This window comes from Gymnodraco acuticeps, unplaced genomic scaffold (assembly GCF_902827175.1).
Source record: "Gymnodraco acuticeps unplaced genomic scaffold, fGymAcu1.1, whole genome shotgun sequence".
Lineage (NCBI taxonomy): Eukaryota > Metazoa > Chordata > Actinopteri > Perciformes > Bathydraconidae > Gymnodraco > Gymnodraco acuticeps.
In genome coordinates this window covers 8,163-32,150 of record NW_022990621.1, presented here as the reverse complement: position 1 = coordinate 32,150, position 23,988 = coordinate 8,163, and the positions used below count along the sequence as shown (strand labels likewise).

Genomic DNA, 23,988 nt, shown 5'->3' with positions numbered 1-23,988 from the left:
AATATTGACAAATACATCCAGCAAAACACCAAAAAGAACACTGGTACTGGCCTGCTGGGTGTATAATTCCTGGCCTTACTTATTGTCTCAGTCCGGCCCTGCCAATGGCACATGTATTTGCGTACTAGTTCATGAGTTAATTTGTAATGGTAGTGTAAACAAGTGAATATGTCTGTGTCTGAAAAAGACAACCGTGTGCAGTGGGTTGCAAACAAATCCATGTGTATAATTGAAAATTGGGTGCAGAGCTGAAAATGTGTTTTGGAGACTTATATATGTTTTATATCAGATGTGTTGTTATTACAAAGATAGATAACCCAGAAACTAATCTTGCCCTTGCCCTAATCATTGACCAACTATAATTATCTATGTTTTATAGATGCTTTCAAAACGATTTATTAAACAATCAAACATCATCATAATGAGTTATTGTTCATATTAATAATTCCAAAGGGATCAATAAGAGAGTCAAAACCACTATTCAAATTGCAGAAGTATCATTTTATTAATAATCATCCAAGAAAGTTTACATCCCAGTAGACAATGGAAAAGAGCACATTTTGAGCTATAAATAATAAACCTGACTAGAATAAGAAAATCGACGGTTAATTGTTGCTCAGTGTTTCTAAGGTTTCTGTGGGGTGGACAGCAGTGTCAGGGACTGATCAGCGTCTCCTGCGGCGAAATGATTCTGACGTGGTCCCAGGCACACAGTCTGCTTTTCTGCAGCTGCACGTATCCACTGCAGTGTAGCTGTGGTTCACCTTTGAGCCATCAGCACAAGTCAGCTCCACACTCTTCTTACTGACGCTCGCCTCTTGGCAACACTCACACTGGTGCATCATCTTGTTAGCTGCCGCAGAATATCTACACACAAACAGACAACAGTGTTTACCCTCTGCGTCGAAAATAACAGCTCCTTCAACGGCCAGTGACTTGATCAGAAAATATATAAATAATCTAATACTGTTGCCCTGTCTTAATATTAGATACTTGTTGTAAGTCCTCATTATTGTTACTTGTATTGTGCTGACACGGTGTTTATTTACATTTTTTCTGACAGGGCAATTCTACCTTTGGCCTTCACAACACGTTAATCTAGCAAAAAGTGACAAACCTTTCGAACCAGGGCCAGATTATTCATGTTGAATGAGGCCTTTCCGGTGCCACCATAACTGGGCCCTTTGACAGGCGAGTTCACAGTGAATTAGGAAAGTGTGAGTGCAGTGAGGCACTGCTGACAGTCAACCTTCACAAAAAACTGATATAATTCACTTTCTTGTCACACCAGAAAGAGCTGCCCTTCAGATTTCGATGAAACTAGGTGGATTCTTCCGATTAAGTGAACATTCAAATTAGGTGCTAAAAATACTCACTTAGACGAGCTTCCACAGAGTCCAACGCAGGATGTAATGTTGAGCGGCTGCGCACTCTTGCAGCCGTTAACTTCCATGACTGTTAGGTTACTCTTCATCTCACAGACGCTCTTCCGCTTGCCTGGAACACACAGCAACTGTTAGGCTCTAACAATGGCACATGATTCCCAGATATTTCCTCTGATGCTTCCCATCTTTAAAACCAAATGATCATTTTGGATTTAGTAGACATTATTAAAATACTTTGACTCCACTAACTTACAGGTTTTGCAGCATCCAGTAGTGTCAGTAGTCTCAGTGCCCTGCATTAAAAAAAAGACACGTCATGTTTGGGGTTGGACAGTTGGGTGGTTGAAGGGGGGTTAATGGTAAGATAAACTTACAGGTTCACAGTCCAAGGGGTTAAAGGGAGAACAGGTGGTCTTGGTCTCCTTGATAACAAGAGGTCCATTCATCTTCTCACAGGTATATTTCACACACTTGTCATTCGTGGGAATAAAGGTGTTGTTGACCTGTACCAATGGCATGAGCAGAAACTCAGTCAGATATTCAACAAGGGTGGTTAATTTGGCCTCATTCACAAACACTACTTACTGTAGAAGAAAAAGACCACCAATAGTTTTCACATTTATGAAAAATATAAGTTAAGTATTATTTTTTACTTTGAAATATACAAAATCATGTTTACTGTTAATATCAACTATCTAATTCAGGTTGTACACGTCTGCTACGAGTGCCATTCATTTTCTCATACTCCTGGTCAGCAAAAATGTGAGGAAACACTCGCACAGCTGTGGGACCGACCTCAAGGATATGTGTTGTGTTGTCTTGTGTGGTGAAAATGCAGCTTTTCTGAACACATTTCCCGCAGCACTTTCCATCTACGGTCTGATATTCATAACCCTGTAAAAAGAGACAAAGAGAGTGAGTCCTTTGGCCTTGTAAGACAAAGGTACAATGTGTGTGAAGGTGTGGATGTTCACTTATGTGTCCATGTGCAGCTACGATTTGTGATTAGCATTTCAAATGAATAGAGCATCTATGGAAGGGAACTTGATATGAAAGCTGGAAAACATAACTGGGATTTTATGTTTAATAGATATTCAACACTTTATCAATAGACAGTAGATGAATAAATAAAAAAGTAATACAATTGAGTGTGTCTGTGTTTGTAAGTATATCTTACTTTGGAGCATTTTGTGTTGCAAACAACAGGTCTGCAGTTAACGATGTTCAACCTAGTGATGGGATCCATTTTGGGGCCACAGAAACACTCCTGGCAAGGTTTTGGTGTGAAAGGTCCCGATGTTCCTGATGGTGCTGTTGTTGTTCCTGAAGGTTGTCCTGCTCCTGATGGTGCTGTTGTTGTTCCTGAAGGTTGTCCTGCTCCCGATAGGGAGGTTGTGGTTCCTGAAGGTTGTCCTGCTCCTGATGGTACTGTTGTTGTTCCTGAAGGTTGTCCTGCTCCTGATGGTGCTGTTGTTGTTCCTGAAGGTTGTCCTGCTCCCGATAGGGAGGTTGTGGTTCCTGAAGGTTGTCCTGCTCCTGATGGTACTGTTGTTGTTCCTGAAGGTTGTCCTGCTCCTGATGGTGCTGTTGTTGTTCCTGAAGGTTGTCCTGCTCCCGATAGGGAGGTTGTGGTTCCTGAAGGTCGTCCTGCTCCTGATGGGGAGGTTGTTGTTCCTGAAGGTTGTCCTGCTCCTGATGGGGAGGTTGTGGTTCCTGAAGGTTGTCCTGCTCCTGATGGGGAGGTTGTTGTTCCTGAAGGTTGTCCTGCTCCAGATGGGGAGGTTGTTGTTCCTGAAGGTTGTCCTGCTCCTGATGGTGCTGTTGTTGTTGTTCCTGAAGGTTGTCCTGCTCCTGATGGGGAGGTTGTTGTTCCTGAAGGTTGTCCTGCTCCTGGTGGGGAGGTTGTGGTTCCTGAAGGTTGTCCTGCTCCTGATGGTGCTGTTGTTGTTCCTGAAGGTTGTCCTGCTCCAGATGGTGCTGTTGTTGTTCCTGAAGGTTGTCCTGCTCCTGGTGGGGAGGTTGTGGTTCCTGAAGGTTGTCCTGCTCCAGATGGGGAGGTTGTTGTTCCTGAAGGTTGTCCTGCTCCAGATGGGGAGGTTGTTGTTCCTGAAGGTTGTCCTGCTCCTGATGGTGCTGTTGTTGTTCCTGAAGGTTGTCCTGCTCCTGATGGTGCTGTTGTTGTTCCTGAAGGTTGTCCTGCTCCTGATGGGGAGGTTGTTGTTCCTGAAGGTTGTCCTGCTCCTGATGGTGCTGTTGTTGTTCCTGAAGGTTGTCCTACTCCTGATGGTGCTGTTGTGGTTCCTGAAGGTTGTCCTGCTCCTGATGGGGAGGTTGTTGTTCCTGAAGGTTGTCCTGCTCCTGATGGTGCTGTTGTTGTTCCTGAAGGTTGTCCTGCTCCTGATGGTGCTGTTGTGGTTCCTGGAGGTTGTCCTGCTCCTGATGGTGCTGTTGTTGTTCCTGAAGGTTGTCCTGCTCCTGATGGTGCTGTTGTTGTTCCTGAAGGTTGTCCTGCTCCCGATGGGGAGGTTGTGGTTCCTGAAGGTTGTCCTGCTCCTGATGGGGAGGTTGTGGTTCCTGAAGGTTGTCCTGCTCCTGATGGGGAGGTTGTTGTTCCTGAAGGTTGTCCTGCTCCTGATGGTGCTGTTGTTGTTCCTGAAGGTTGTCCTGCTCCTGATGGGGAGGTTGTTGTTCCTGAAGGTTGTCCTACTCCTGATGGTGCTGTTGTGGTTCCTGGAGGTTGTCCTGCTCCTGATGGTGCTGTTGTTGTTCCTGAAGGTTGTCCTGCTCCTGATGGTGCTGTTGTTGTTCCTGAAGGTTGTCCTGCTCCCGATGGGGAGGTTGTGGTTCCTGAAGGTTGTCCTGCTCCTGATGGGGAGGTTGTGGTTCCTGAAGGTTGTCCTGCTCCTGATGGGGAGGTTGTTGTTCCTGAAGGTTGTCCTGCTCCTGATGGTGCTGTTGTTGTTCCTGAAGGTTGTCCTGCTCCAGATGGGGAGGTTGTTGTTCCTGAAGGTTGTCCTGCTCCTGATGGTGCTGTTGTTGTTCCTGAAGGTTGTCCTGCTCCAGATGGGGAGGTTGTTGTTCCTGAAGGTTGTCCTGCTCCAGATGGGGAGGTTGTTGTTCCTGAAGGTTGTCCTGCTCCTGATGGGGAGGTTGTGGTTCCTGAAGGTTGTCCTGCTCCTGATGGGGAGGTTGTTGTTCCTGAAGGTTGTCCTGCTCCTGATGGGGAGGTTGTTGTTCCTGAAGGTTGTCCTGCTCCTGATGGGGAGGTTGTGGTTCCTGAAGGTTGTCCTGCTCCTGATGGGGAGGTTGTTGTTCCTGAAGGTTGTCCTGCTCCTGATGGGGAGGTTGTTGTTCCTGAAGGTTGTCCTGCTCCAGATGGGGAGGTTGTTGTTCCTGAAGGTTGTCCTGCTCCTGATGGGGAGGTTGTGGTTCCTGAAGGTTGTCCTGCTCCTGATGGGGAGGTTGTTGTTCCTGAAGGTTGTCCTGCTCCTGATGGGGAGGTTGTTGTTCCTGAAGGTTGTCCTGCTCCTGATGGGGAGGTTGTTGTTCCTGAAGGTTGTCCTGCTCCTGATGGGGAGGTTGTGGTTCCTGAAGGTTGTCCTGCTCCTGATGGGGAGGTTGTTGTTCCTGAAGGTTGTCCTGCTCCTGATGGGGAGGTTGTGGTTCCTGAAGGTTGTCCTGCTCCTGATGGGGAGGTTGTGGTTCCTGGAGGTTGTCCTGCTCCTGATGGTGCTGTTGTTGTTCCTGAAGGTTGTCCTGCTCCAGATGGGGAGGTTGTTGTTCCTGAAGGTTGTCCTGCTCCTGCTGGGGAGGTTGTGGTTCCTGAAGGTTGTCCTGCTCCAGATGGTGCTGTTGTTGTTCCTGAAGGTTGTCCTGCTCCTGATGGTGCTGTTGTTGTTCCTGAAGGTTGTCCTGCTCCTGATGGTGCTGTTGTTCCAGGTGGTTGTTCTGTTGTTGTTGGTGGTGATGTTGATGGCGGTTCTAATGGTGGTTCTGGTGTTGTTTCTGTTGTTGTTTCTGTTGGTATTTTTTCACCAGGCTGTAGAATACACATATATTTAGAGTACAAATTGATTAGTTACTCTCAAACATCTGTTCATTATTCTATGGAAGATACCCTGCATGTGCTTATTTCAGGATTCATGGACTAAGTACTGAAGGATCCATTGTCGCCTTTCTGAACTGGTCAGTTTCATGTACATTCTGACTTGTAAAAAGATAGGTTAACATAAGTAATAAAGATGGACAGGTACATTTTGGTGATTCTAATACTGCATCATAATATTTTAATGGAGTCAAAAGTGAAAACAAGTGTTTCTAGTTACTGGCAGCACGTCATACCAACTGTGCCTCTTGTATTTATGTAATTTCTCACAAAGAGCTGATGAAATCAGTCTAACAGGCTGTGGGTTAATACGGCTAATGGAAATGTTTCTGCTATTTCAGGCAATCACACAATGATGTAGTAGCTATATTGGTATATGGGGTTTGGACTTACCTTGTACTCATTCATGTCATAGACACATACACCTTTAGGAACTGCAAAAACAAAGAGCTATGAGTTAGCTAGGCTGTGTACCTTTTTACTGAATGCATATTGATGTTCTATTTATGTTACTGGGTAACTGTCATTTTTGTAAAAATCCCTAAATGTGAACATTATTTCTTTCAGATGTACTTTTTAAGCAATATATTGTGAACAAATATTAAAATGTGTAAATTAATGTTATTTCATTTCAACATTGAATAGCCGGATTGAAGCCTGGACAGTATTTGTCTGCCTTCACAGAATCGGAAAATGCATCTAAAAATCAGATAAAGAAAATATTATGAACTCTTTAAAAGTTTTTGGACCGCAAATGATTTCAGGACAATAAAAGTATATAGAAGGCTTTGACTGCTGTGGATGTGGATGTATGTAAGATTGCCTTTAAATGTTAGTTCAAAACTTGAATGCAATTAGGATGTTTAGGATTGCATTCAAGTTTTGAACTAACATTTAAAGGCAATCTTACATACATCCACAGCAGAGCTCATTGCTGTTTTTGTTTTGTTGTTTTGTTAGCAGATAATCCTACGATGATAAAGTAAAGTCACATACCACACTCGTAGGACTGGCAGCAGGTGCCGCTGGTATCGTTGCGTTGGAAGCCCACTGGGCAGGTGATTGGTTGTGGACACAGGTTTACATTGCACTCTGTATGGCACAAAGGGATGAGATAATTATATATGGATGTAGAAATCAGTTTCAATTGACCTTTTATAACAATAACTTAAAGAACCATAACAGCAGTCCTGCAAGTTTCAGTGGGAGACTGTTGAGAGAAAGGCACTAAATCAATTCAACACACTCACACCTGATGGCTGTGTGATGTGCTCAACACTCAGCAGCTCTATTAAAGGCCTTGCTCATAACCTTGAGCAACAAGAGGAGAATCAATATTGTGATGGAGGAGATATCCCATATTATTTAACCATGTAAGAAAAAAAACAAATCCACCGCTTGATGGGAAGAAAACATATCCTTCTATCTCAAACACGCACATTTGCTATGAAAAGAAGCTTGCCTTAATGTCAATGATATATCATTAGCAAACAACACTGGTGTGGTTCTTAAGGGATTCTTTTTCACAATCTTAAAGCCTGTACATGCTGCTATGTGTGATGTATGTATGTGAATACATTTAATGGATTTTTCCCCCTAAATGCATTTTTGTATACATACATCAATAAATATAAAATGTATATAGCATTAGGGGAAGCGAAAAACACAACATACACAAAATTGTAGGTGATTAAGAAGAATCAATACTCAAGTAAGACCCATATTGTGCCATTTTATCAGTACCATATTCCAATGGCCATTGACGGACTGCTATGTTCAATCATGGTTAAACAATCACATCACAATAGCTTCTGAAGCTCACAGAAAAATGCTTCTTTCAACCTGTTGATATTAGGACAGAATGAGCTATACACATATTTCTTTGTACAATACAAACTGACTAAACCTTGGCTTAAAAAAACTTCTTGGCATTATTCCTAAACGTTTGGGGGTTGTACATGGTTGGATGCACTTTTTGTGAGTTGTCTTGGATACAGGTTTCAATTAAATTAATGTTATGTAGTGTACTTTATACATTTCAGTATGTATATCAGTAAGCAATGGCTCCCTTTCCATAAGTCTGTTATTTGACTGTGCTACAAAACAGGCCTATGAGCAATGTTAATTAGATTAGGAAATCTACCACCACCAAACGTGCTGTAACATTTGTATATATTCATACTACAAGTGAGCTAACAGTGGCAGTTTCTCTCAACAGCAACGGAAGCTTCTGCAAAAGCTTTAAGTCAATGGTGGTGATGATTCAGTATTCAAAATAATTTGAACATGTAATAAACACCTCAAACACTGCATAAGTTCTCAGATAGACATCAATATCATGTCAGTATAAGTGGATTGTTGAAGTCAGCATATTTCCAGGCAGGGGATCAGTCAGTCTGATTCTTCACTGATTCCATCAAAAGAAAGCTGGCAGCTCTGTCTTTGTAAGACATTCATTTGTTGACAACACAAAGTAACAGAATCAAATCTAACTCTGTGAAACTTCAACTGACCGCAGGACTGTGTTGTGCAGCAGCCTTCTGTTTTGTTGACCAGCTGCTGACCCGGCCCGCTGCAGACAGGGCTCTGCACTGTGGGGCAGGTGGCAGGCTCACACTGGATGCTCATGGAATCGTTGTCACACTCACATATGTTGCAGCCACTTATCCATGTATCACCAGGCTGTTTACGATAGGACACAGTTGAGACACTCAGCTCATGCTTTGCTAGTGTACCTGATTGTATGACATATATATATATATATACTGTATATGTGACATTTTATCTATTTACACATTTATATATTATCTATATACACATTTATATATTACCTCTTTGGGTCTACCATCAGGTCCAACACAATCTGAAATTCCAAAAGGAACAAGTCAATTTTAAATGAAGGTGTGCTTCAGGTTTTAAGAAACAAATATTTGATGACGCAGTCAGAACTAGGATATAGGATCTGCTCTTACCACAGGAGGCAACACATGTGTCATAGACAGGGTTGAATAAGACGGTGCCAGTAGGACAGAAGCAGCCCTCTTTGGTGTTGTTAGTGGATGCTTCACTACCTGTCTCGAACTTCTTGTTGTATCTGATTTCAGAAATTTAATAACTGGTTAATACAGTGATGAAAGGACTCTAAACTGTGTGCACAATTATTAGGCACATTTGTATTTTGACCATATCATAATTTGAATGCATATTTTCAATTCCAATCTGTATAAAGCATATGAAAGAGGGTGAAAGGAGATCCAACACCCTATATCAGGGGTATTCATCTTGAATTCAACAACTGTGTCACATTTTGACTCAGTCTCAACACATCTTAACAATTGAACAGTTTGACAGTTTCTCTGTCCCTTTTATATCCCACCCCCCACTTTCTTTTGTTCAGTGAGAGAACTGAGCTCTAGTTTGTCCTGCCAGGAACTAAAATCTGCTTATTGACCTCAGTTCAGACTCGAGTGGGTATATTGGCACTTTTAATGAGCGCCACGTCTCTGAGCGTATGAGACACACTGGTTCTGTGCTCCCAGTGGCAGGATGAACATGGATGAGTCTGTCCATTCTGGGTTAAAGCTCTGTTTTCACTGTCCACTTTCCTCTTCTTAGAGAGCGCCATGTGTACTTATTCTTCTCCCCCTGTCTGCCGCTCGCTCGTCTCTTCTTCTGTGTTTCTCTCTCTGTATCGTTCACTCTCTTTCGCCCCCGCTCAGCGCCGGTTAGAATAGAAGCGCCCCATCAGAACTGAAAATCCCATAATCATTTATTGATTATAGGTCCGGGTCTGTATAGGTCGGCGTCTGGGTCCGGGTCGGCGGTCTGCCATTTGGTGATGGAACCCATTACTCTGCACTGCTGTCATATTCTAAAACTGTGACCTACCTGAAGGGCCCAGAAGTCTCAGGTGTTCAGAGACATGGCCAAGGTAAGGAAGGCTGAAACTACCACTGAACAAGACACATGAGTTCAAACATCAAGACTGGGCCCAGAAATATCTGAAGTTTTCTGGACTGATGAGATGAGGGTGACTCTTGACGGACCAGATGGATGGGCCCGCGGCTGGATCAGTACCGGGCCCAGAGCTCCTCTTCAACACCAAAAAGGTGGAGACTGGGTTCTGGTATGGGCTGGTATTATTAAAGATGAGCTTGTTGGACCTTTTTGGGTTGAAGATGGACGCAAATTCAACTCTTGAAGCTACTGCCGGTTTTTAAAAGACACTTTCTTCCATCAGTGGTACAGGGAACAGTCTACATCTTTCAGGAAGACCATGATTTTATGCAGGAGAATGCTCAATCGCATGCATCGAAGTAGTCCACTGGTGGCTAGCCAGTAAAGGCCTTAAAGAACACCTCTCTGAACAGAGTCTGGGAGGCTGTGGTTGATCGTCAACAGATCAAGAATCTGACAGACTCAATGAATGGAAGGCTTGTGATCGTTATTGAAAAGAAGGGTGGCTATATTGGTATATTGCCTGTTCTTTTGTTTTCTTTTTTTTGTCAAGAAGTTAATTTGTACATTTTGAGTTGTTTGTTTATTATTCTCACTTTAACATGTGAGATGGAAAATATTCGTTTTCCCTTTAGTTGCATATTAATTATGCACTCTAATAGTTGCCCAATAATTGTGCACAGCCAAAACCTCTCTTACTTTCTTATATATTCAGGTTTGAGTTTCATTAACATTTTGGATTGACCCAGAGCACTGTAGTTGTTCAATAATTAAAATAACCCTAAAAAATACAACTTGCCTAATAATTGTGCACACAGTGTAAATGTTTTTTAGGAATTGACACTCAATAGGGCTTGGATACGAGTTTATCCTTGTCACACCCTGCCAACATAAAAAACTGACATTCACTAGAGACAATCAACATAATGTATTCTTGATAAGGGAACAGTTTGCATATACACCAGGGAAGTGGTGTGCAAATGTTAAGATCTCTAAAGCTATAAAAACAATCATCAAAGATCACATTTGTTACCTGTCATTGCATGTAGGCTCTACGCTGGTCCCACAGGCCTTGTACACTTTGTTTTTTGGACACCTGTGCTCTGTAAAAGTGAAACATGTTTATATACACATTGTATCAAAACTCCATGCAACACCTATACTTATATACCCTATTGACTTTATCTTACCACAGCGCCCATTGGTCGCATTCCTCCAGTCGATACAGACTCCTTCATTAGAGCACTCAGTGGCATAGGCCTCCAGGCTGGTGCAGGTGTTATTGTCACTGTTGCAATTGTCAGACACACAGTATTTCACAAATGGTCCCGGAGGTATGACTGTGTGGCATGCCTTGAAAACGCTAGAAGGAACATACAAGCCAGTACAGAAGTCAGGGGAAGTAATACGAAAAATATAAACATAATCTAAGATGTGAAGGAAGGCAATCGAATAACTCAGCATGCATTTCAGTAAAGATTACATACTTTTTCTCAACCCTTATTCTCTTACTTTAAATTGTTTTCTTATTTTTATCATCAAGTAACTATTACTGGAACAGTGTTGGTTGGACTAATAGTTTGATCAAATGTCTTGGGGTGCTGTGGCTCAGTAAGTACTGTACAGTATGTGTGTATTGTATAGTCAACGTCAACCTCTTTGTTTTTGTCAAGTTTTAGTTAAATAAAGGTCTGGGCTTCTTAGTCAAAGAAAATCCCTCAATACTTTTGCCCAGTTTATGTCAATATGAAATGTTGATATATTAGTATTTTTGTAATCTTCAGATTATATTGAAGACTTGAGCTATAATTGAACCGTCTTTCTTTCTACCAAGCCCTGTAGTTGTCATTGTTACTTTCAGTAAATACATTATTTGAAGACGTTAAAGACGTTTTTGAATATTTGGTGGTTCTTCTCACCTGCTTGTTAGGATATTACAAATAGCAGGTTTGCAAGGGGGCTGCGTTGTGGTTGCTGGTTTTGAGGTGGTTGTGGGTTTTGTCGTTGTAGATGGGGTTGTGGGGATAACACACGGTGTGCCTGGGACAAGCCACTGGCCTGCGGAGTCTGAGCAGCTTTCCACCTGGCCGTTTGGAGAGCGACAGTCATTGTTCTGTGAGTTATCACAGGTCCCTGGAAAAAGATACAGGAGAATGAAGGCGACGTTTTTGGGCTCATACAAGAACTAGCTGTTATGATAATGGTTAGGGTTAATACATCCACCCATCCTGATGTGAGAGGCAAGAGACAGGGCACACCCTAGACACATTGCCAGGTCATCACATGCAACAGCATGCTTTCATGCTCATATGCTCTAATATGACTGCTGACATGGCATGTCTTGTTCTGTCTTTGTCTGTTGATTCCAGACAGCTGAGTTGAAGTTCCAACACGGTAAAATCCTTCTTTTTACTCTAAACATTTATTTGAATATAAAAGTCTCTTTAGCAGTGTTAGACTGTCGACTCGAATTTACACTTTAGTTTTGCCCTCTAGATTTTCAGAATGTGTGTTAGCTGTACCACATACTAGTTTTATCCTGTTTGTAAAGACATACAGTAATGGGTGTTCTCCTGATCATTCGGTTTCTTCCAGATCGGTGAACTGTTGCATTGGCTATTCTTCTATCAACATTAGGGCCTTCTTACAGTTACCACCGGCTGCCAGTGTCAGTGCAACAAGCAGCTCTCGGGTGCACTCCGGTTATGAGTGGCATTGAAATGTTTATTATTTCCTTAATGCAATTATTTAAGGTGTCACTCACCGCACTGTCCCTCAGTGTTCCCGCCAAAGAGGGTGTAAGGTAGGTCAATACTGATTGAGGAACCCGTATAGACCACTTCTGTGTTGAGCTCTGGTATCTCCAATGTTATCACCATATCTGTGCTAGTGATGTATAGAACAGAATTTCTGAAGGCGGGAAATGTACGTTTCTGATTCACATACACCTGTAGGACAAGGACACAAAACACATTAGAGGAGACTGTATCATTTCAAACAATAACATGAAACACATAACTTTGGTTGGCACAATAACCACTCATTTAGCACTCTCAAAATAATGAATGACATGAGAGAGCAGGGGCGGCGCCAGGGGGTAGCTTGGAGTTGCTATAGCAACTCCAACAATTGGCCTAGCAACGGCTTAGCAACCCCATTGTTTTGTTATGAAAATGTATACTGTATATATATATTTATACACATTCTCGCGAGATCTATCAGGGGTCGTTGTAAGTTAAAGCGTGAACTGTTACTTGGCTAATGTTGTTATAATTCTCAGTATGTGAACACAAATCGAAAATGGAAAGATTTCTCACAAGTCAGCGTAAACGACCGGGATCTCCAACGGACAACCCTGCTATCCGTGTGTGTGTGTGTGTGTGTGTGTGTGTGTGTGTGTGTGTGTGTGTGGTGTGTTGTGTGTGTGTGTGTGTGTGTGTGTGTGTGTATGTGTGTGTGTGTGTGTGTGTGCGTCTGTCAGTTTGCGGCGTGGTGATGAGGTTAAATGCCACAGCATGCCAGTTGAAACAGTGAACGATCGCTATTGTGTACTTGTACGCTCAGGGTGTAATGGTATTATACAAAAATATTGTAGGAGCACAGAAAAAGTGTTCAAATTCTGCTTTTATACACTTATTTTGGTTGTGCTTACCTTGCAAAGTAATGTTATAAGTGTCAAAGGAATGTTTTAATGTAAATATGAATGATAATATTGTAGCGTGTCCAAGTTAATAGTTATGTCAGTTATCAGATGTGCACAGTTTAGTACATTTGTAAAGTTATTTAGGCAATGTTGTTTGTGGGAGTTAGGGAGAGACTGCCCCTTCCAGGTGTGTGTGTGGAGGGAGTACAGACGGTAGGAGTTGTCTTCGAGTGTGGGGAAAAGTCATAATGAGTGTTATACTATTGATTGGTTCTGTAAGGCGTGGCTGTGGCCGTCAATACCAGAAAATAAAGAGAACGTTTTCGACATTGAAGGCTCGAGTGATCTGTGATTTTGAATAGCGGTGAACGCTACAATATGAACAGGCTCGTGCTTGGCCCACTGGTAGGCCTATTGTTTGTTTATTTATTTGGAAAATTAACTAGCAACGCCATGCTGTCATATAGCAACTGCAGCAAACAAATCCTGGCGCCGCCCATGTGAGAGTAACACAAGTAACCCATACGGCCCCTAGAAGACCCCTACACACACAACAACACTGACTATAATAACACTCCTTGCTGTTAACCACCAACTATGTGCAATATGTGCTATATATATATATGCCGATAATAACTGACTGTGCAATATATATACCTGGCTGCTAAATCATCAGAACTGTCACAGGATGTGTTTTTTGTAATTGTGTAACTTTTTTTTATTATAATTTCTTTTTAAATCTTAAAAAGAAAAAATGTATGCATGCTACTTAGGTAACATTAAGCTGTCTTTGGCAATTTTCTGCTGTAACAATGTTAATTTCCCCTCTGTGGGACTAATAAAGGTATTCTGATTGTGATTCTGAAGAACGACAAATACATTTGACAATTTGAAAGCGTGATTACCGCATTAGTTGCTATTCCTCCAATCTTCAACTGAGACAAAACAACTGTGTAGGATCGGTAGGTTATAGTGAGAGTCTGGGGACAGAATGTGACATCTGAAGGCTCACAGTCATGGTTGTTTACAATAATAGTCAGGTTATATCTCGTAATCATTTCTTTGACCAGGTAGTAAGAGCAGTTCTCCTTGAAATTGAATAATTCTCCATCGAAAGTTATGTAGTGGTTTTGAGCCAAGATACTGCATACACCTGCAGAAAAACAAAAGAGATTTAAGAAAATGATGTGTATCAACTGAACCAAGCAGAAAACATATTTATCTCCAACGCCACGTCTGTTTATTGGAAATTGAATTTGACTTCAAAATCCATTGAGTAGCACTTAAGAGGTACTACTGAAGCAGTTATGTCTACACATTTTCAAAATGTTCAATTTTAGATGAATACATTTATCTTAGAAAGAGGAATGTGGTTAATTGGCAGTGGTATGCACATGAATAGAAATAGCGTTTTAATTAACATTTGTGTTGCATTATCTATGAAGCTTATACACTAGGCTTAAGTTGCAGATTGCATGTCATTCAAGCACGTGTTTGCAAAGTGCGCCTCTTTCATCATTTTCATGCAAATAATAGGATACATTTTGGCTGATCCATATTTTGCTATGTTTAGTAAGGTCAGATTCTTTAAGTGTTTTTATTTACTCTCAGAATGAGTGTGGAGCGCTGTTCCAGGATTCGTTCAGCTAACTACGTGATTGGTTGTTGCTTTACTAAATCTGGCTCTCAGTGCTTTCTAGTTTATATTGCCATTTCTATGAATTGCTAAAAATAATGTAGGGTGAGAACAATGACACAAGATCATCTACTGTATATAAAGTCCAAATTGGTCAACTGTATTGTAAAGTTGAAATTGCTACTTACATTCACATTCATGGTGGAAGCAGCACCCGTTATCATCGTAGACTTTGTAAGCTTGGCGTCCATTGACGCATATGGGCTGTTGTGCTGTGGGACATTTAGTAGGTGTCTTTGTGATTGTGCCATAGTTGCAGGTAGCTGTGGTGCAGTTGCTGAGCATCCATGACTCTCCATTCTGTATGGGAATTGCGAGTTAATTATACAATTATAAAAATAATTGTTTGCGATAAAAGGCTCTATTTTGGATTCTTGGACATAAAATGGCTACCGTCTAACTAAAATGTTTAAAAACACAATCATGACTAAAACAACATTGTATCTTTATCACACCTTTCTTGGTGGATACTCATCATTGCAGTCCACTGGGGTCGTTGAGGGAGTGGATGAAGGGATAGTAATAGATGTGGTGGAAGCAATTGTTGCCTTTGTAGTGGTGCCAAACAAAGAAGTGGTAGACTGTGCGGTTGTGCTGGGTATTGGTGTAGTGGTACATGAAGAGGATTGGATCTCAACTTTACAAGATGCATTGCAATATGCAACGTAGCACCAGTCTAAGCCATCAGTGACATTGTACACCAAGTCCCCTGTGAAATTCAGAGTGGAGATAAATGTTACATCAAACAAAGGTATTTCTGATTCAAAAGAATTGTTCAGACCAAAAACGGAAAATAAAATTAAGGCAAGAGGCCATGTTTGGTAAAGGCGGCTTTTATTTAAAAATAAAAACAAGTATGCATTACATTAGCCTGACAAACTGAACCATGAATAATCTATCTTGTAAAGTTGACAAATCCCTATTTTATGTTATCAACATGTAGTTTTTTATTTATTTATGAGATGCAACATACATACAACTTTTTTCATTTTTTTGTATATTAATTGTATTGTTAAACAAGCTTGACACACTTTGTAATGATGTCTTTATCAACATTGAATTGAAAAAATGCTGGTTTCTCTTTATATTACAGACTAAATGTATGAAATAATTAAATACTTTTGTACTTTTACTTTGGTAAAAAAATAATAATTTGGAACAAAGAAAAGACTATCGGAAAAGGGAAAAACAAAGGTTGTCCTGCACATTCTGTGAAGAGAATACATGATTACAAAAAACAAGATAATGATATAATGGAACATTAAGAATAACTTACCAGGCTGGTGTGATGTCCCATTGACGATGCAAACACATGAAGTTGTTGTTGTTGTTAAACGTGATGGTGTGGAAAGAACTGTGGTTTCGGCTTGCCCAGTAGTATAAACAGTTCTGGTCCCTTCTGGTGTTATTGGGCCAATGGAAGTTGTAGCTTTAGCTGTTACTCCTGTAGTTATAGTTGAAGCCACAACAGTTGTGTTGAAAATAAAAGGTTGTGTAATTATTGTTGATGTTTGTGGCTTTCCTGTGACTATAATAGTTGTTGTGGCACCTAAAACTGAGGTCGTAGTTTCAACAAGAGCTTTGGTAGAGGTTGTAAATGGTCCAGTGGTGACTTCTTTAGGTAGTGTTGTCGTTGAAAACTTTACTGTTGTTCCTGCTGATGTTGTTGTTTCTGCAGGTTTTGTTGTGGTTCCCTCAGTTTCTGTTACAGTAATTTCAGTAGTTGTGGTGACCAGAGAGGGTTTGGATGTTACAACTGTAGTTTCAGGCCTTTCTGTTGTAACACCTGGCGAAGTTGTTGTAGTCTCAACAACAGCTGTGGTAGAGGTTGTTACTGGTCCAGTGTTGACTTCTTTAGGTGGTGTTGTCGTTGCCACCTTTACTGTTGTTCCTGCTGATGTTGTTGTTTCTGCAGGTTTGGTTGTGGTTCCCTCAATTTCTGTTACAGTAATTTCAGTAGTTGTGGTAAACACAGAGGGTTTGGATGTTACAACTGTAGTTGCAGGACTTTCTGTTGTAACACCTGGCGAAGTTGTTGTAGTCTCAACAACAGCTGTGGTAGAGGTTGTAACTGGGCCAGTGGTGACTTCTTTAGGTGGTGTTGTCGTTGCCACCTTTACTGTTGTTCCTGCTGATGTTGTTGTTTCTGCAGATTTGGTTGTAGTTCCCTCAGTTTCTGTTACAGTAATTTCAGTAGTTGTGGTGAACACAGAGGGGTTGGATGTTACAACTGTAGTTTCAGGCCTTTCTGTTGTAACGCCTGGCGAAGTTGTTGTAGTCTCAACAACAGCTGTGGTAGAGGTTGTTACTGGTCCAGTGGTGACTTCTTTTGGTGGTGTTGTCGTTGCCACCTTTACTGTTGTTCCTGATGAGGTTGTTGTTTCTGCAGGTTTGGTTGTTGGTTCCCTCAGTTTCTGTTACAGTAATTTCAGTAGTTGTGGTAACCACAGAGGGTTTGGATGTTACAACTGTAGTTTCAGGACTTTCTGTTGTAACACCTGTGGAAGTTGTTGTAGTCTCAACCACAGCTGTGGTAGAGGTGTTTACTGGTCCAGTGGTGGACTTCTTTAGGTGGTGTTGTCGTTGCCACCTTTACTGTTGTTCCTGCTAATGTTGTTGTTTCTGCAGGTTTGGTTGTGGTTCCCTCAGTTTCTGTTACAATAATTTCAGTAGTCGTGGTAACCACAGAGGGTTTGGATGTTACAACTGTAGTTTCAGGCTTTTCTGTTGTAACGCCTGGCGAAGTTGTTGTAGTCTCAACAACAGCTGTGGTAGAGGTTGTAACTGGGCCAGTGGTGACTTCTTTTAGGTGGTGTTGTCGTTGCCACCTTTACTGTGGTTTCCTGATGATGTTGTTGTTTCTGCAGGTTTGGTTGTGGTTCCCTCAGTTTCTGTTACAGGAATTTCAGTAGTCGTGGTAACCACAGAGGGTTTGGATGTTACAACTGTAGTTTCAGGCTTTTCTGTTGTAACGCCTGGCGAAGAGTTGTTAGTCTCAACAACAGCTGTGGTAGAGGTTGTAACTGGGCCAGTGGTGACTTCTTTCGGTGGTGTTGTCGTTATCACCTTTACTGTTGTTCCTGCTGATGTTGTTTGTTTCTGCAAGTTTGGTTGTGGTTCCCTCAGTTTCTGTTACAGTAATTTCAGTAGTTGTGGTAAACACAGAGGGTTTGGATGTTACAACTGTAGTTTCAGGACTTTCTGTTATAACACCTGGCGAAGTTGTTGTAGTCTCAACAACAGCTGTGGTAGAGGTGTTAACTGGTCCAGTGGTGACTTCTTTAGGTGGTGTTGTCGTTGCCACCTTTACTGTTGTTCCTGCTGATGTTGTTGTTTCTGCAGGTTTGGTTGTGGTTCCCTCAGTTTCTGTTACAGTAATTTCAGTAGTTGTGGTAAACACAGAGGGTTTGGATGTTACAACTGTAGTTTCAGGACTTTCTGTGGTAACACCTGGCGAAGTTGTTGTAGTCTCAACACAGCTGTGGTAGAGGTTGTTACTGGTCCAGTGGTGACTTCTTTAGGTGGTTGTTGTTGTTGCCACCTTTACTGTTGTTCCTGCTGATGTTGTTGTTTCTGCAGGTTTGGTTGTGGTTCCCTCAGTTTCTGTTACGGTAATTTCAGTAGTTGTGGTAACACAGAGGGTTGTGATGTTACAACTGTAGTTTCAGGCCTTTTTGTGGTAACGCCTGGCGAAGTTGTTGTAGTCTCAACAACAGCTGTGGTAGAGGTTGTAACTGGGCCAGTGGTGACTTCTTTAGGTGGTGTTGTCGTTGCCACCTTTACTGTTGTTCCTGCTGATGTTGTTGTTTCTGCAGGTTTGGTTGTAGGTTCCCTCAGTTTCTGTTACAGGTAATTTCAGTAGTTGTGGTGAACACAGAGGGTTTGGATGTTACAACTGTAGTTTCAGGACTTTTCTGTTGTAACACCTGGCGAAGTTGTTTGTAGTCTCAACAACAGCTGTGGTAGAGGTTGTACTGGGCCAGTGGTGACTTCTTTAGGTGGTGTTGTCGTTGCCACCTTTACTGTTGTTCCTGCTGATGTTGTTGTTTTCTGCAGGTTTGGTTGTGGTTCCCTCAGTTTCTGTTACAGGAATTTCAGTAGTCGTGGTAACCACAGAGGGTTTGGATGTTACAACTGTAGTTTCAGGCTTTTCTGTTGTAACGCCTGGCGAAGATGTTGTAGTCTCAACAACAGCTGTGGTAGAGGTTGTAACTGGGCCAGTGGTGACTTCTTTAGGTGGTGTTGTCGTTGCCACCTTTACTGTTGTTCCTGCTGATGTTGTTGTTTCTGCAGGTTTGGTTGTGGTTCCCTCAGTTTCTGTTACAGTAATTTCAGTAGTTGTGGTAAACACAGAGGGTTTGGATGTTACAACTGTAGTTTCAGGACTTTCTGTTATAACACCTGGCGAAGTTGTTGTAGTCTCAACAACAGCTGTGGTAGAGGTTGTTACTGGTCCAGTGGTGACTTCTTTAGGTGGTGTTGTCGTTGCCACCTTTACTGTTGTTCCTGCTGATGTTGTTGTTTCTGCAGGTTTGGTTGTGGTTCCCTCAGTTTCTGTTACGGTAATTTCAGTAGTTGTGGTGAACACAGAGGGTTTGGATGTTACAACTGTAGTTTCAGGCCTTTTTGTTGTAACACCTGGCGAAGTTGTTGTAGTCTCAACAACAGCTGTTGTAGAGGTTGTAACTGGGCCAGTGGTGACTTCTTTAGGTGGTGTTGTCGTTGCCACCTTTACTGTGGTTTCCTGATGATGTTGTTGTTTCTGCATGGTTTGGTTGTGGTTCCCTCAGTTTCTGTTACAGGAATTTCAGTAGTCGTGTAACCACAAGAGGGTTTGGATGTTACAACTGTAGTTTTCAGGACTTTCTGTTGTAACACCTGGCAAAGTTGTTGTAGTCTCAACAACAGCTGTGGTAGAGGTTGTAACTGGGCCAGTGGTGACTTCTTTAGGTGGTGTGTCGTTGCCACCTTTACTGTTGTTCCTGGCTGATGTTGTTGTTTCTGCAGGTTTGGTTGTGGTTCCCTCAGTTTCTGTTACAATAATTTCAGTAGTCGTGGTAACCACAGAGGGTTTGGATGTTACAACTGTAATTTCAGGCCTTTCTGTTTGTAACGCCTGGCGAAGTGTTGTAGTCTCAACAACAGCTGTGGTAGAGGTTGTACTGGTCCAGTGGTGACTTCTTTAGGTGGTGTTGTCGTTGCCACCTTTACTGTTGTTCCTGCTGATTTTGTTGTTTCTGCAGGTTTGGTTGTGGTTTCCCTCAGTTTCTGTTACAGTAATTTCAGTAGTTGTGGTAAACACAGAGGGTTTGGATGTTACAAACTGTAGTTTCAGGACTTTCTGTTTGTAACACCTGGCGAAGTTGTTTTAGTCTCAACCACAGCTGTGGTAGAGGTTGTAACTGGTCCAGTGGTGACTTCTTTAGGTGGTGTTGTCGTTGCCACTTTTACTGTTGTTCCTGCTATGTTGTTGTTTCTGCAGGTTTGGTTGTGGTTCCCTCCAGTTTCTGTTACAATAATTTCAGTAGTCGTGGTAACACAGAGGGTTTGGATGTTACAACTGTAGTTCAGGCTTTTCTGTGTAACGCCTGGCGAAGTTGTTGTAGTCTCAACAACAGCTGTGGTAGAGGTTGTATACTGGGGCCAGTGGGTGACTTCTTTAGGTGGTGTTGTCGTTGCCACCTTTACTGTGTTCCTGCTGATGTTGTTGTTTCTGCAGGTTTGGTTTGTGGTTCCCTCAGTTTCTGTTACGGTAATTTCAGAGTTGTGGTAAACACAGAGGGTTGTGATGTTACAACTGTAGTTTCAGGCCTTTTTGTTGTAACGCCTGGCGAAGTTGTTGTTATTCTCAACAACAGCTGTGGTAGAGGTTGTAACTGGGCCAGTGGTGACTTCTTTAGGTGGTGTTGTCGTTGCCACCTTTACTGTTGTTCCTGCTGATGTTGTTTGTTTCTGCAGGTTTGGTTGTAGTTCCCTCAGTTTCTGTTACGGTAATTTCAGTAGTTGTGGTGAACAACAGGGTTTGGATGTTACAACTGTAGTTTCAGGCCTTTTTGTTGTAAACACCTGGCGAAGTTGTTGTAGTCTCAACAACAGCTGTGGTAGAGGTTGTAAACTGGGCCAGTGGTGACTTCTTTAGGTGGTGTTGTCGTTGCCACCTTTACTGTGGTTCCTGATGATGTTGTTGTTTCTGCAGGTTTGGTTGTGGTTCCCTCAGTTTCTGTTACAGGAATTTCAGTAGTCGTGGTAACCACAGAGGGTTTGGATGTTACAACTGTAGTTTCAGGCTTTTCTGTTGTAACGCCTGGCAAAGATGTTGTAGTCTCAACAACAGCTGTTGGTAGAGGTTGTAACTGGGCCAGTGGGACTTCTTTAGGTGGTGTTGTCGTTATCACCTTTACTGTTTGTTCCTGCTGATGTTGTTGTTTCTGCAGGTTTGGTTGTGGTTCCCTCAGTTTCTGTTACAATAATTTCAGTAGTTGTGGTAAACACAGAGGGTTTGGATGTTACACTGTAGTTTCAGGACTTTCTGTTATAACACCTGGCGAAGTTGTTGTAGTCTCAACAACAGCTGTGGTAGAGGTTGTTACTGGTCCAGTGGTGACTTCTTTAGGTGGTGTTGTCGTTGCCACCTTTACTGTTGTTCCTGCTGATGTTGTTGTTTTCTGCAGGTTTGGTTGTGGGTTCCCTCAGTTTCTGTTACGGTAATTTCCAGTAGTTGTGGTGAACACAGAGGGTTTGGATGTTACAACTGTAGTTTCAGGCCTTTTTGTTGTAACACTGGCGAAGTTGTTGTAGTCTCACAACAGCTGTGTAGAGGTTGTAACTGGGCCAGTGGTGACTTCTTTAGGTGGTGTTGTCGTTGCCACCTTTACTGTTGTTCCTGATGATGTTGTTGTTTCTGCAGGTTTGGTTGTGGTTCCCTCAGTTTCTGTTACAGTAATTTCAGTAGTCGTGGTAACCACAGAGGGTTTGGATGTTACAACTGTAGTTACAGGACTTTCTGTTGTAACACCTGGCAAGTTGTTGTAGTCTCAACAACAGCTGTGGTAGAGGTTGTAACTGGGCCAGTGGTGACTTCTTTAGGTGGTGTTGTCGTTGCCACCTTTACTGTTGTTCCTGCTGATGTTGTTGTTTCTGCAGGTTTGGTTGTGGTTCCCTCAGTTTCTGTTACAATAATTTCAGTAGTCGTGGTAACCACAGAGGGTTTGGATGTTACAACTGTATTTCAGGCCTTTTGTTGTAACGCCTGGCGAAGTTGTTGTAGTCTCAACAACAGCTGTGGTAGAGGTTGTAACTGGGCCAGTGGTGACTTCTTTAGGTGGTGTTGTCGTTGCCACCTTTACTGTTGTTCCTGCTGATGTTTGTTGTTTCTGCAGGTTTGGTTGTGGTTCCCTCAGTTTCTGTTACAGTAATTTCAGTAGTTGTGGTAAACACAGAGGGTTTGGATGTTACAACTGTAGTTTCAGGACTTTCTGTTGTAACACCTGGCGAAGTTGTTGTAGTCTCAACAACAGCTGTGGTAGAGGTTGTAACTGGGCCAGTGGTGACTTCTTTAGGTGGTGTTGTCGTTGCCACCTTTACTGTTGTTCCTGCTGATGTTGTTGTTTCTGCAGGTTTGGTTGTGGTTCCCTCAGTTTCTGTTACATAATTTCAGTAGTCGTGGTAACCACAGAGGGTTTGGATGTTACAACTGTAGTTTCAGGCTTTCTGTTGTAAACCTGGCGAAGTTGTTGTAGTCTCAACAACAGCTGTGGTAGAGGTTGTAACTGGGCCAGTGGTGACTTCTTTAGGTGGTGTTGTCGTTGCCACCTTTACTGTTGTTCCTGCTGATGTTGTTGTTTTCTGCAGGTTTGGTTGTGGTTCCCTCAGTTTCTGTTACAGTAATTTCAGTAGTTGTGGTAAACACAGAGGGTTTGGATGTTACAACTGTAGTTTCAGGACTTTCTGTTATAACACCTGGCGAAGTTGTTGTAGTCTCAACAACAGCTGTGGTAGAGGTTGTTACTGGTCCAGTGGTGACTTCTTTAGGTGGTGTTGTCGTTGCCACCTTTACTGTTGTTCCTGCTGATGTTGTTGTTTCTGCAGGTTTGGTTGTGGTTCCCTCAGTTTCTGTTACGGTAATTTCAGTAGTTGTGGTAACACAGAGGGTTTGGATGTTACAACTGTAGTTTCAGGCCTTTTTGTTGTAACGCCTGGCGAAGTTGTTGTAGTCTCAACAACAGCTGTGGTAGAGGTTGTAACTGGGCCAGTGGTGACTTCTTTAGGTGGTGTTGTCGTTGCCACCTTTACTGTTGTTCCTGCTGATGTTGTTGTTTCTGCAGGTTTGGTTGTGGTTCCCTCAGTTTCTGTTACAATAATTTCAGTAGTCGTGGTAACCACAGAGGGTTTGGATGTTACAACTGTGTTTCAGGCTTTTCTGTTGTAACCTGGCGAAGTTGTTGTAGTCTCAACAACAGCTGTGGTAGAGGTTGTAACTGGGCCAGTGGTGACTTCTTTAGGTGGTGTTGTCGTTGCCACCTTTACTGTTGTTCCTGCTGATGTTGTTGTTTCTGCAGGTTTGGTTGTGGTTCCCTCAGTTTCTGTTACAGTAATTTCAGTAGTTGTGGTAAACACAGAGGGTTTGGATGTTACAACTGTACTTTCAGGCTTTTCTGTTGTAACACCTGGCGAAGTTGTTTAGTCTCAAACAGCTGTGGTAGAGGTTGTAACTGGTCCAGTGGTGACTTCTTTAGGTGGTGTTGTCGTTGCCACCTTTACTGTTGTTCCTGCAGATGTTGTTGTTTCTGCAGGTTTGGTTGTGGTTCCCTCAGTTTTCTGTTACAATAATTTCAGTAGTCGTGGTAACCACAGAGGGTTTGGATGTTACAACTGTAGTTTCAGGCTTTCTGTTGTAACGCCTGGCGAAGTTGTTGTAGTCTCAACAACAGCTGTGGTAGAGGTTGTAACTGGTCCAGTGGTGACTTTTTAGGTGGTGTTGTCGTTGCCACCTTTACTGTTGTTCCTGCTGATGTTGTTGTTTCTGCAGGTTTGGTTGTGGTTCCCTCAGTTTCTGTTACGGTAATTTCAGTAGTTGTGGTAACACAGAGGGTTTGGATGTTACAACTGTAGTTTCAGGACTTTTGTTGTAACCTGGCGAAGTTGTTGTAGTCTCAACAACAGCTGTGGTAGAGGTTGTAACTGGTCCAGTGGTGACTTTTTA

The 23,988-nt window shown here is 42.3% G+C and overlaps 1 protein-coding gene across 1 annotated transcript; it reads right to left on the bottom strand.

The window, feature by feature from the left end:
• Positions 1-480: 480 nt before the first annotated feature.
• LOC117554624 (mucin-2-like) lies at positions 481-23,188 on the bottom strand (the record flags this gene model as incomplete). The annotated part of the gene is made up of 21 exons (XM_034229073.1): positions 481-867; positions 1,377-1,497; positions 1,639-1,678; positions 1,760-1,888; positions 2,181-2,279; positions 2,563-3,230; positions 3,274-5,402; positions 5,840-5,924; positions 6,487-6,582; positions 8,004-8,172; positions 8,322-8,353; positions 8,463-8,584; positions 10,481-10,550; positions 10,638-10,810; positions 11,367-11,580; positions 12,212-12,395; positions 13,996-14,243; positions 14,915-15,086; positions 15,242-15,495; positions 16,063-16,725; positions 22,982-23,188. Coding segments are annotated over 21 exons (6,077 nt in total), but the record flags the coding sequence as incomplete, so codon positions are not given.
• Between the last annotated feature and the right edge of the window lie 800 nt (positions 23,189-23,988).